Source organism: Odontesthes bonariensis, chromosome 15 (assembly GCF_027942865.1).
Source record: "Odontesthes bonariensis isolate fOdoBon6 chromosome 15, fOdoBon6.hap1, whole genome shotgun sequence".
NCBI lineage: Eukaryota > Metazoa > Chordata > Actinopteri > Atheriniformes > Atherinopsidae > Odontesthes > Odontesthes bonariensis.
This window is the reverse complement of record NC_134520.1, coordinates 9,128,483-9,142,710: the sequence shown is the minus strand read 5'-3', so window position 1 is coordinate 9,142,710 and position 14,228 is coordinate 9,128,483. Positions and strand designations below refer to the sequence as shown.

Below are 14,228 nucleotides of genomic sequence, written 5' to 3'. Positions count from 1 at the left end.
TTGTTTCTTTCCGACGGCGGCGACAACAACATTAATATCGTCTCCTTTGACTTCCGGGTCATGACCCTGGGAAAAAAAAACTTGAGCATGCGCAGAACGCAAAGTCCAATTCACCACGTGCTTCACCGTCTACAAGCAGGTTTAGTGTGACTATCAACCGAGTTATCTCGGAGTCTTAATCCGATCCGATTCAATTTCTTGTCAAATTAAGGTGTCTACATGAACTTAATAAATCAGTCTTATTGTAATTTTGCCATTAATCTACAGTGCCATGTAACCCCACTGAGTGTGCCTTCTGTTCAGGTCTGCTGTGTAACCCAGATGCTTTCCAGACTCGGCTTCCAAAACAAAGCAAAAATAAACTAAAACAAATAAAAAAAATAGGTGGGTCGTCCTTAGTTGGTAGCTGATTACTCCCTGCAGACTTTCAAATGGCAACCAGACCTGTAATGGTAATCAGATCAATAAAGTGCAGAGTAAGGGACTGTTTGTAAAATAAAGCACTGAGACTGAACTGTTCCAACACTTCAGTGTATAGTAGAACAGTGCGAGTGCTTTCAATGATGAACCCAAAAAGTACTTCTTTGCTACAGGGGTTGTAAAGACAAACAAGATAACTCATTTTATTAGCATGTACGTGAAACAGAAGCAAAACTCTTCTTCATCCATTACGTGGACGACCAGACGTTTGTGCTGCTCCAAACTACGCTCATCTGGAGCCCTATTTGCACTGGTGAAAAAAAAACTGCACACATCTGGCTTTTGAGTGCATTGAAAAGAGTTAGTCAACATTCACTCCTGTGTCAAATGACCCTGTAGACACAGCGGGTTTTGATTGGCTCCAGCTTGGCATTTGTGGAAGCTGAAGATTTGGGTGTACGTGCCAATTCTCACTGAGGATGCTGTGGTTGGGGCAACAAAAAATGGGCACAGTGCAAATTTTTCTATACAGAGAAACATGTATAGCAGGGTCTCACATGGAGGTTCTATCTATAACTCCTGGGCACAATTAAATCAAATTGATCCATTTCTTTCCTTTTTTAAAAACAAAAAACAAAAAACTTTTAGTCAAGACAGCTGGAATCTTTTGCTCTGTCCTGCTGTGTGTACCAGGCCAGTCAAAGCAGTTAACAGTCTGTTTATTATTGAGCACAGCAAGCAGGATACAGGTAATAGCATCCCTTATGTTGTTAAAGTGACAAGCCTGTTCTCCGGGAGGTTGAGGTTTACTGGACCAGTAAGTTTTAGCTCACAGAGTACTGATGATAAACCCGCTACTTCACGCAATATTAGGGGCTTTAATCGGCTGGTTTTAGCAGCTGTACCCATTTTAAGAAATAATAATTAAATCCAAACACTCCAGTTTTGGTGCAATAAGGTACAATCTATCACTTATTGTAAAAACATTAAAGAGACAATGCCATGCTTCATTTTACTTTTCACACCGTTTGTCTCTCACCGCCGTCCATCTATGTATGAGTAGTTTAAAGATTAAAGAGCAATGACACACAGCCACTGATTTACACAAGCTCTATCATCTTGCGCCGATAAAAGAATATAATCTTTCTGCAACAGCACAGGGGTTGAAATTCCAAGGCTTTCTGCATGGCTTCACTGCCGTGTGTCCCCTCCCCCACCTCAAACTTTGCTCTGGCCACGACTGCTCCCTCTGAACTGCTCTTTTAACACCAGAAACTGTTCCCCTACTTCTCCCCCCTCTTTTCTACCCACTTCGCTGTCAACCTTGCTATTTATGTGCTTGTTTGCTAACACTAAAGCAAAGGCCTGCCCGATTCCCCTCCCACCACGGCTGCATTTTCACACAGCTAGGTTTCACACCCCCCCCAGCCCATTTTTTGCGAGTTTTGAGCTGGAAGTTAAGGCCAGCGAAGGGCCTGGATAAAAGAAGCCTGTGTTTCCCTGCACCGATGGGCCTTCCTCCCTGTCCACAAACCACAAGGCCGAGCTTTCTCCTGTGCTGGCTGTGGGAGGAGCCTGTGGATAAGAGCCATGCAAGCAAATGTCCGCTGGATGATCCATGCCAGGTGAATGCTCAGCAGACGAAGGCCAACAGATCAAAGGACACGCTCTATGATTTGATTTGTCTAATTTAGAATAAAAAAATAAAAAATTCTACTGACCTATGACATTGCATGTTTTTACCTCTATATTAATTCATTACAAACTGAAACAGTAAGAAAGACATAAAAGGCTGCCTTGCAACTGTCACATATGTGCATCGATGATCCACCTTATAGTAAGCGCGTTCACATAAAACAAGAAAGAAAAAAAATATATAAATGATTGCATTATTCTGATCAAAACCAGAATTTTGACATGAATGTAAACATGTTGGTCTGACAGAAACTGTGCTTCTCAAAACTGGAATAACGCACCCAGATAATGCATTTAGGGATCAATTCACTCCTGCTTGTAGCCAATATGCTCAGCTAAACTCAAATGGACCTAGGTGCTCTGTGCATGCTCCAAACTTCTACCTTTTTGTAAGAACGGTAAAGCGTAATAAGTGTATACAAGTGCAGCTGAATTCCCAATAAAACCTGCTCACATTCACATCTTTTTCTGTTTCTTTTGGCAGATGACTAAACACAAGTAACTTTAGGACAACGTATGTGCAGTGAAATCGCATACCTAAATGTACGATTATCTCCTAAAGATAAAGTTAGAAGTGGCGCAGTATCTTGGACATTTTCTCACACCTCCTCCTTCCTCAGCGCAGCAGCTTGGGACATGCTTCAGCCAATAACCCGATTCCCCTCCCGTTCATGTGTACTAGGACAAGTTAAATGGCCAAGTTGAGCTGTAACCGTAGCTGGACTGTGCGAGTACACGCAACTGTGCTGAGTGAGTGACAACATATAGTACGAGATTAGATTGTACACCACTGTACAGTATACAATATTTGGGTTGCTGAGCAACAGAAGTCCCCACAATGAGGAGAGGCAGTTACTTCATGGCCACAACCTGCAAACACTCCACAATGCAATTTTTGCATTCAGACTCCATGAGGACAAACCTACAGTTGAGTATAAAAGTTGTACCGCTTTGTTTCTCTTTAAAGGAACTAGTCAAATTACCACAGAAGCTCTTTTGAATGAAAATGACGGTCAGCTCTGTCTGATGTATTTGACTGTGCAGCCGTTCAGCACATAGAGATAAATACTATTCTACCACCAACCCACGACTACTCTGAATGAATGAATAGAAATATGTAGCACTGCCGATTAACAACACAGCCTCACAGAGGGCCATCTTGTTCTTGGCCAACTGCAGTCTGCTTGACAACAAGACTGCCGTCATTCTCCTTTTACAGCTATGTATTTCTGTCTGCCACCTCCTACCAACACTATGTCCAGAGCTACGCTGCACTTGTCATGCCAAGTTCTATAGACGGCAAGTACTGAGGGGAGAATATTTTCTGAAAACTTACGTACGCAGAAAAAGATCTTCACATTACTTTTTCTGTGGACTAAACAACACAGGTGACTACTCCCATACGATATTAAACTTCTATCTGCTTAGCTTAAGGCTTTGAAACAACATACGGTGCATAAGATTATGAAATGTCTGTCTCAGCAGTGCTCCCGAACTGCATCTGCCAGAACAGTTATTGTTGTGGCTGCACAGGACTTAGGATAGATATAGGGCGGTATAAATACACCGCCTATTCTAACACAATTAGCAGCTGCCAGGTCCAGTATTGTACTTCTCCATCAATCGGCCACTGAATTGGGTATTTAATCACTGTGCCGACACCGCGTGGCTATTCTTCTGTCCACAGGAAACGGCAGGAAACACACTCTGATATAGTGGCTTCCTTATTGCTTCCTATTTGCCTGCTGAATTACTCCTTCTGCGACTTGCCAAGTAAAAACAGGAGAGCAGTGCAACAACGTGGATCATAAAAGTTTCTTCAAAGCCACAGCCAATCTTAAAAAAAAGGTTGGTTCTCAAAAGTTATCTCTGTGAAAACAATACAATTATTGGCAATCATTTGAAAAGAATGTGCATGCGTGCTAATGTATTTCACCAAAATCTTTCCTCAAAACTAATCAGCAGAAACCAGCCAGTAACTAGACAGTGTAAAAAAATAAGGAAAACTACCAGTTCTAATAACATTACTCAGTCCAAGAGCAGAAATCATAGCCAAGAAACTTTAACGTGCCCTGGTGATTTATACTAAGTTGCCCTAATAAGAGGCCTTAAGAAGGAAGGGATTTCAGCACCAAAGCCATATGGCAGCTGTCACCAACCCAAGCCACACACGCAAGTGGGGTAACCAAGGACTGTAAGCTGTCATGTAGCCTGCTGTGTAAGAAACACCAGGTTATCCAAGAGTAAACAACAAAAGTGGGTGAAGGAAAACCAATGACGATGTGCAACAGTTGGAACTTACGTCCATTTCAAAGAACTCCTGGGAGTCGTCCAGCCCATATACACGGATCTGCATGCCTCGCCCATGGGTTTTGCTCCCGCTGACCATGTTGCCACTGAGGCTCTGGCCCGGCTCCAGAGTGCTGATGCCAGCATTGAACTGGGCTCCCAGCCGTGTGCCGGGGGTCTGCAGGACCCGATATGAACCCTCTAGTTCCCCCATGACTCCTCAGAGCCACCGACTCCTGCAAAATACAGTAATTACATTAAATCAATGCAAAGAACTAAAACACAACGAAGCGTTGGAAACATCCCTTTCTTCAGATTTCTTGTGTTTTGCTTTGACCAGTTTAACTGGAGGTTTGCATGCTTCATGTCTGAAGCAGTGTGTGGACATGTGAGGATCATTCATACACACGGAGCACACAGTTGACATATGTAGGATCAGCAGCTAATATTTGCAAAAGACATTACTATGGTATTCGATAGACTCTACAACAAGTTGAAGCTTTGCAGACAACGGCCCGAAATATGAAAAGAAACCACGTCGTACCGACTTTGCGTTTTTTTTCCTTTTTTGGGGCGCTAAAGTTCCGTGTAACGCATATTCGTCAGTATGAAGTTAATGCTGTTCTTTTAAAGATTTAACTGTAATGAAATAAGCATACAAATACTCGATAGGCACATTTAAATAACTAAGGTGAGGTTTATTTAAGTTTTCATAACCGGAGTATACAACCGAATATAAAACCATACCGACGAGTAGCGAACCGAAGTTTGAATCCTAAACTGAGTTTTCGCTAAAATAAAAAGTAACGAAATTAGAACAAAACACGAAAATGTCCCCACGAGGCAGTGTTAAACTTACCGTTTTGCCCAAAATAACACAAAACGCTAAAAGTTTGTAACAACGAGTAGGTCACTACTCCAGTCCATGGTCCTCGTCACCGAAACGAGTGCGCACTCACACTACTTTGTCATTGGCTGAAACAGTCTCGTTCGTCTTACTATTGGTTCAGATGTGGCGACGGATAGTAGACTGTGGAGCGAGCGAAGATTTACCTTCGTTGACTTTAAATAGATTTCTTGGATGGACAAAAAAAAAAAAAAAAGTCACACTGTGAAACACATAGCTTTTACTCATATAACACTGAGGAAAACTTTGAAAACATCTTGTCGAAGGAACCCGAGTTTACTCACTGAGACAAAATAAAAAGCTTGTTTTGCCAGACTGCTTCTGGGGTGGCGTTATGGATTTGTCTCACATATAGAAACTGGGCTACAGCGTTCCACATGCAGATTATATTAAATGATCACAAGCTTCTCCTTAACTGTCCAAATATAGAAACACATTTCTCCAAACATTTGTACCACGTGCCCGCGCGTGTCACGTGCGTCCAGTACCGTCTTTTAACATAGTTGAATCACATTATTCCTGAAAAACTAATGAACCAGACCCAGTTTAAAAGCAGGACTGAAACCAGAGCGACCCGAAGAAGTGGAAAGGCAGGGGTCCCTTTTCACTTTGTGGCAGAGCTCCCCCTGCTGGTCTCAGCAGAGTAATAAGCGAAGAAAAATGCCAGGATAAATTTAAAAAAGAAAATGACTGTATTCTGAGGAATTAAGTGTTCAAACAAAATATTTTAAGCCAATAAGTTTTTAATGACATTATCTTTTACACTGAAAATTTAAATCTGACAATGTAGGTTTCAATGTAGAGAAAAATTTGGACTGTTGGATACATGGATATATGGGGTTTGACCCAAATTCAGGGTGCTGGAGTTTGGGGTCAAGCCCTTTGTGCACTTCGAGGAGCTTATTTATTAATGTATTTTTCTTAAGTTTTCCCATACATCACATTTGTGTATTTGACAGAAGGAAAAGTAAAAAACACATATACATTTTAAAAGTAATTCTTAAATAAGTTATGTATTAATGCAACACAATATAACTATACTCTAACAATGTAAATCCATACAAGGCAGCTGGAAATGTTATAAGCTATTTAATTCACTGTTTTTCACCTGCTAACTGATTTTCAATGCCAAGAAATGAATGAGTGGAGCTTTTCCAGCATGCAGTAGAAGTCACTGGCCATTCACAAGGCTATGTATCTGTTTACAGTCCACATCAATCATTTTTGCTAGTCCAACTCTTATGTCATAGCGTGGTTGCCATTTTGACTGAATGTTGTTGCTCAAATGTCCTATTCTCATTTTCCTTATTTTTTGTTTAGATGTAAAGCATGTCATAGCGAGATGAAGATAATCCCTAAATAGAGTAATGGCAGATAGAACCTGGGTTGACTGACTTGGCTGGTCTCCTAGGTATCTTTTGATCTGCATTCATTATCCTCAAAGAGCCCATGACCACGTCACAGCGCCCATGTGTAATGAAGTTAGTCGGATAGATGGTTTTGTAATTGTCTGCGACTGTTGGCTGTGGTGTTTCTGTACATAACATGTCTAAAAGAAAGAGTGATCATGATAAGATTGACAAATTAAGAGTGTTTTTGTCATATTTGATCTAAGTCAATACGATTTACTCCTTGTAGATAATCATGTATATCATAAGTTTTTCTGTGTGAATCAGAGATTTGACACCTGCTATCCCTGTAGTGGACAAGAGTTTGAAATATCTAAGGGGCTCTCAGTAGTCAACCAGCGACATTGCAAAAATGGAGGGCTTTCAGAAACTCTCAGCAGAAATATGCAAAATACAAGAAGTTTCACTGGAAATCACAGAGAAAACAACACTACATGCTTCACTGACCACTGCCACACTGTAACATAATGAGCGAACAAATCCTTTATATGACTGTAACTGTTACCAAAAAGTTTGTACGCCATTGGGCAAATTGTGTCTCTTAATGTTTTAAAACAAGTGCTAACATTAAACTTGCTAACATAGAAAGTTTGCGCATTTCTTAGGAATGTTTGCACAACTTTTCTTTGGCAGGTATCGCAGCTTGTAAATGGTTTGTAACCAGCTTTTATCCTGTCCTAGATTAAGGGATTGTTGGTGATTCTCCCCTACCGATCACCTCAGTTTTTGAGACATTTTAAAAGGGTTATTAGAGGGCGTTCAAGGAGTCTCATCTTGTGTTTCTTGTAATACACTATTGAAAAAGAATGTACCCCTATAATTTCAAAGGTTTGACATGTTACGACACAACAAAAAAAACGAAGTCTGGGGCGGTTGGTGCCGTAGTGGGTTAAGCAGCCGCCACATGTACAGAGGCTACAGTCCTCGCTGCAGCGGGCCCCGGTTCAAGTCCCGCACCGGAAGGCCTTTTGCTGCATGTCTTCCCCATCTCTCTGCTTCCTGTCTCTCTCTCCAACTGTCTATCCATTAAAGGCATAAAAAGCCTAAATAAATAAATTAAAAAAATTAAAAAAAAAAAAATCAAGTCTGACTCCGTAGTTCTTTCTGGACCCCTGTCAAATCTGACCAGTGATGACATGTTTATCCGCATGTCCTCCTTCAATCGCTCATTGTCCAGATGGTGTCCAGCAAACAATGTGGGCTACATAGATAATTGGCAATCTTTCTGGAGAAAACCTGGTCTGGTGAGGAGAGACGGCATCCATCCCACTTTGGAAGGAGCGGCTCTCGTTTCTAGAAATATGGACGAATTTATTAGTCATCCAAAAACATGACAACCCAGGGTTGAGACCAGAAGGCAGAGTTTTAGTCTTACAGACTTCTCTGTAGCTTCCCACCTGCTGCTACCCCCCAAAAACTACATAATGACCGTGTCTGCTCCCACACCACCCAAATTAAATAAATCAAAAAACACATGATGAGCAAATCGAGAAACGCCGTCCCTCCAAAAATGTATAAAAAATATAACTGAACAAAAGCATAAAACTATAAAATGTGATTCGCTGAATATCAGATCTCTCCTTTTCAAGTCTCTGTTGGTGAATGAGTTGATTTGTGATCATCATATTGATATATTTAGTCTTACAGAAACCTGGCTGCAGCAGGAGGATCATGTTAGCATTAATGAATCAACTCCCTCTGACTGTTTAAATGTTCACCATCCTGGAACCACAGGCAGGAGGAGGAGTGGCAGCTATCTTCAGATCAGGGTTACTCATCAGTCCCAGAGCCAAGATTAGTTTGAGCTCTTTTGAATGTGTGATTCTCAGTTTTTCCCAAAGTGGAAATCACAAAAACCTCTTCTACTTGTTGTTGTGCATCGTCCACCTGGCCCTTATTCTGAGTTTCTGTCTGAATTCTCAGAGTTTTTATCCCAGTTAGTGCTGAGTACAGATAAAGTCATTGTAGTGGGTGACTTTAATACTCATGTAGATGTTGGAAATGACAGCCTAAATATGAACTTTAATTCTATATTAGACTCTATTGGATTTTCTCAGAGTGTTCACAGACCGACTCGCTGCCTTAATCACACCCTTGATCTTGTGCTGACTTATGGCATTGAGAGTGAACAGTTAACAGTGTTCCCTCGTAACTGTCTTATCTGAACATTTTTTGATAACTTTTGAGTTTACATTACTTGACTATAAAGCTTCTGAATTCTCCGAGATTTTATCCCAGTTAGTGCAGAGTACAGATAAAATCATTGTAGTGGGTTACTTTAATATTCATGTATGTTGAAAATACGATAGTATTAAGTTTAATTTGATATTAGATTCTACTGGATTTTTTCAAAGTGTTCACAAACCTACTCGGGCGGCAACCGGCATTCTGACATCCCGCTATTCCGACATGCAAACGTCCCACCATTTCGACAAGGCTTTCCATATAAGGAAATGTGCGGTACTCAACAGGTAAGAAAGCCCTTCGTAAAACTAGAACTGCTTATTATTCATCATTAATTGAAGAGAATAAGAACAATCCCAGGTTTCTTTTCAGCACTGTAGCCAGACTGACAAAGAGTCAGAGCTCCATGAGTTATTTCTTTAACTCTCATGAGATTCTTTATCAATAAAATTCTCTACTAGAGAGAAGATTCATGGAGTCCTTCCCACTATTGTCACTAATGTATCATCAAGTACAGCAGCTTTAGAAGTGTCTTTAGAACCTGATTTGTTTTCAGACGGCTTCTGCCCAGTGGATCTCTCTGAGCTAATCATCTCTTCTAAACCATCAACTTGTATTTTAGACCCAATCCCAACCAGACTGTTCAAGGAGGTTTTCCTCTTAATCGACACTTCCATATTGGATTTGATCAATCTGTCTTTATTGATAGGATATATACCTCAGATTTTTAAGGTTGCTGTAATTAAAGCTTTTAAAACTACTCATGATTCCGAAGTGTTAGCTAATTATCAACCTATATCCAATTGCCCTTTTATGCCTGAAGTTCTTGAAAAAATAGTTGCAGCTCAGCTTTGTGATCATTTACACAGAAATAATCTGTTTGAAGAGTTTCAGTCAGGATTCAGAGTGCATCATAGCACAGAAACAGCACTGCTGAAAGTTACCAATGATCTCCTCTTAGCCTCTGATAGCGGACTTGTGTCTGTGCTTGTCTTGTTGGATCTCAGTGCTGCATTTGATACGGTCTTGTAAATTTAGAATCTTCTTCGCACACCAGAGTAAGTCATGAAGTTCCACAGGGTTCTGTGCTTGGACCAATTATTTTTACCTTATACATGTTTCCATTAGGTAACATTATTAGACAGCATGGCATAAATTTCTATTGCTATGCTGATGATGATACTTAGCTGTACTTATCTATGAAACTAGATGAAACCAATAGGTTGGTCAGACTACAAGTTTGTTGTGAAGACATAAAGACCTGGATGACTCAGAACTGTCTGCTTCTAAATTCAGACAAAACTGAAGTTGTTATCTTTGTCTTGCTATACAGTTGCTCTAAATGACATTTCCTTGGCCTCTAGTACTACAATGAGGAACCTTGGAGTCCCCACTGGAGTGGGCTGTCCCACAAATTTTCTAAAAAGTCTCCAGCTGATCCAAAATTCTACAGCCAGAGTTCTGATGAGAACTAACAGGAAAGATCATATTTCTCCAGTTTTAGCTTTCTCTTCATTGGCTCCTTGTTAAATTCAGAATAGAATTTCCTCAAATAAAAAGCTCTTAATGACTGAGCTCCATCATATCTAAAAGATCTCATTGTTGGATATTTTTCTAACAGAGCACTTTGCTCTCAAACTGCAGGTTTACTTGTGGTTACCAGAGTTTCTAAAAGTAGAATGGGAGGCAGAGCCTTCAGTTATCAGGCCCCTCTCTTGTGGAACCAGCTGCCAGTAAATGACTGGGAAGCAGACACCCTCTCTAACTTTAAAATTAGAACTAAAACTTTCCTTTTTTGATAAAGCTTATAGTTAGAGATGGCTCAGATGACCCTGAAACATCCCATAGTTAAGCTGCTATAGGCCTAGACTGCTGGGATAGGCTCCAGCCCCCCCGCGACCCGACCGACGGATTCAGCGGGAATAGAAAATGGATGGATGGATGGATGCTGGGGGGCCTCTTACGTCACACCTTTTCTCACTTTGCCCCTCCTCACTTTGTGATTTGGAGCTATATAAACAAAACTTGAGTATAAACAAAAATTATAAACAAAATTGAATTGAATTTAAAGTGGTCCTTACCGATTCATTAAATTAGGTAAATACAAACTTAACTGAACAACACATTAGACTGTATTATTTTAATTTAAGAAAAACTAAGCCAAAATACAGAAGTGATGCATGAAAATCTAAGTACAGCCTTATTGCTTCCATGGGAACAAAAAATGAAAAAATCCAAAACAGAGTAAGTAGAAGTCAGGTGTTGCCAATCAACCACGCTTGATTAATTGATTAGAGTTGTGAGCACCTCTATGATAGCAGATGTTTGGGAAGTTTGCTGCTCAGGAGCGTTTGTGTGTGTTGTAACACAATGCCAAAGAGGGAAGACATCAGTGACGATCTCTTATTGTTGTCCATCAATCTGAGAAGGGTTATAAAGTCATTTCCAAGGTTTTAAAAGTCTTTTCTATAGTGAGAAAGATTATTTACAAGTGGAAAACATTTGAGACAGTTCCCAATCCTCCCAGAAGTGGACGCCCAAGGAAGTTCACCCCAAGGTCAGACGGTGTAGTGCTCTGAAAAACAGTAAAAAAACACAAGAACTGCATGTCAGACTCTACAGGCCTCAGTGAGCATTTTAAATGTTAAAGTTCATAACAGTACAATTAGAAAAAGACTGAACAAGTATGACTTATTTGAAAGGGTTTCTCAGAGAAAGTGCCTCTTCTCTCCAAAAAGGATTTGCCAGCACCACTGTGGTTTACAAAGTCGCAACTGACAAAAAACACAAAATGTCCGGACCAACGTCCTTTCGAGAGATGAGACCAAATTCAATTCAATCTTTTTTTTATATAGTGCAAATTCACAACAAACGTCCTCTCAGGGCACTTCAAATACATAGTCCAATTCAAGCCAATTAGAATCCTGTTCATTGTAATGCAATTATAATCGATCAAATTAATTACATTCCAAGTTGGTCCAATTCATACAGAGCCATTTAAAAAAAGTTGCTAAGCTAAGGAAACCAACAGATGCTCAGGATGGGGGACCAAAGTGCAGAGGTTTGGTCATAAAGCACAGTAGCACGTTTGGCAAAAACCAAACACAGCATACCAACTGTCAAGCATGGTGGTGGAGGGCTGATGATTTGGGCTGGTTCTGCAGCCACATGACCTGGACACCCACTTGTCATTGAGTCGACCATGAACTTCTCTGTGTATCAAAGTATTCTAGAGTCAAATGTGAGGCGATCTGTCTGACAGCTAAAGCTGGGCTGAAACTGGCTCATCAACAAGACGATGATCCCAAACACAGCAGCAGATCTACAACAGAATGCCTGAAAAAAAAAAAGAATCTGTGTTGCAATGGTCCAGTCAAAGTCCAGATGTAATCCTGATGAAAATGCTGTGATGGGACAATAAGTGAGCTTTGCATAAACAAATACTTACAAATCTAAAACAGTGGGCCAAAATTCCTCCAGAACAATGTTAGATTAGACTTAGATTTTCCTTACACTGTTTTTCATCTGATGCTGCATTTACCTCTTTTCAAGATCTGGTTATGACCAGCTGATTTAAAAAAAAAAAAAAAAGTCCTGATATGCAAAACCTTAGAATTGAAACAATGTGCACTTACTTTTCTATTTGACTGTTCCTTTCGTGTATTTTCTTTAGGGCTGATTTGGATCACTGTCCTGTGGTAGAAACTAGTCTTTTTTCAGTTTCGGTTTCTTGACCTAATCTGTCCACTGTACTTGTTTCCAAAACCTTTCTTGCTTAGCCAGATGTTGCTTTGCATACCTCACATGTTGGCAGTTGTTTGGTTCTTCCTTGTAAGGGGGCCTGTCTGCCTGCTCATCAATGCTGCAGAGTGACAGGATGAACTGCCATTCCTGTGTCAGCTAAAGCACCCCCTTCTGCAATCATGTTGGGGATCTGTGTGGCCTTTCAGCCAGGCTTCTTGGTTTGCAACATTTTGAGCCGTGGAAATGGCAAACTTCATTTTCTTTCTCACACTTTAATTTCCTCTAATAGCCCTCTCTGCTTTATTGGGATCAGTTAGCTTCATTTTCATACCATTTGTCACCTGTTGTCCCAGTGGCTGTTGTGTGTTTCCAAAAGATTTGAAGGGCATTGATGCTTGTAACATCTGTATTCTGTCTGGGTTGTATTTTCTTCTTTTTACTTCAGAATCCAAATAGATATGTTGCTCTCCAAGGGCGCCCAAACGTATTGCACATAATTGTATAAGCCATAAATGATCATAGACACAATATAAATCAGCCTAAATTGTTTAGTGAATGACTAGACTTATTTCAAGTCTGCAAAATGTTACCATCTTCCTCCACTAAAAGTCACCATTTTCAGCCTTGTTAACATTCAATTCAATTCATTTTTATTTATATAGCGCCAAATACAACAAATGTCATCTCAAGGCACTTAGATAGTAAGTCCAATTCAAGCCAATTGGAATTCAATTAATTAATAATAATCATAATTATTATCATAATAAACATATCTGAGATAGAATTTATTACATGTTACAGGACATATTATGAACATACATACAGCCATTATGGCTGATAATTTCTGCTTTGAATCTGCAAATCACCACCTAGAAAGCCTGGTTGTTCTACGTGTAACACTGGATCAATCCTGACTACTTGCTATGTGGGGCTGCATGTTTTGTGAAGAACTGATTAAATGAGGATTTAGTTCAATCTTAGTTGAGGAACTACATGTTTTGCATTTGTTGTGAAGATGGCAGGCCGGATATGTTCTCTTTATGTACGTGATAATGTGAAATCAGATTATCTGAGCCTTCATGTCTTATCCAAATATGTTAAACTATAACTAACTATATACTACTATAACTATAATTATAACAACACTGAATTCAGTTTAATAGAAGACACAAGAGTGTCTCATCAAAAATACTGGAGAGGACATGTCTTTTTTATTTTGTTTGTTTGAGAACTGGTTTGCAATTTTGCCCCTAAACTAATTATGAAGACTGACACTCTTCCAAACATTTATCAATGTGACACAGCCAGAGTAAGCAGGCATGTCGGTTGACTGGCCATTTTATAATTTGAATTAGTTTTCTTTCTGTCTCTCGCTTGTTTGCAAATGATGAATTAATTCAAGCAGTGAGTCTCTCGGTACACAGGGCTGTGGCTGTGTACCGCTGACCCTCCTGAAAGTTGTCTCTGTCCTGGGAGAAAGCTCAGAGAAAGCTGCCTCGTGCAGAGTTGCAGAGTTTTGTTAAAAGAAGCTGTAGTGCAACACATTAGCAAACATAATTCAACTTTTTTCTGGATGTGCT

The 14,228-nt window shown here is 40.1% G+C and overlaps 1 protein-coding gene across 4 annotated transcripts in view; it reads right to left on the bottom strand.

Annotated features, from left to right (window-relative positions):
- The window catches only part of farp2 (FERM, RhoGEF and pleckstrin domain protein 2), a 34,688-nt gene extending 29,300 nt beyond the window's left edge, over positions 1-5,388 (bottom strand). For 2 of the 4 annotated variants that reach the window (XM_075484928.1, XM_075484929.1), the window contains exons 1-2: positions 5,264-5,387; positions 4,418-4,640 (exon numbers count right to left, since the gene is read on the bottom strand). In XM_075484928.1, coding sequence (XP_075341043.1) covers positions 4,418-4,618 — 201 coding nt within the window. In that variant the 5' untranslated portion in view covers positions 4,619-4,640; positions 5,264-5,387. Of the gene's footprint in view, positions 1-4,417; positions 4,641-5,263 lie in introns of all 4 variants that reach the window. The other 2 variants (XM_075484930.1, XM_075484927.1) reach the window with 2 other exon arrangements.
- Positions 5,389-14,228: the final 8,840 nt, after the last annotated feature.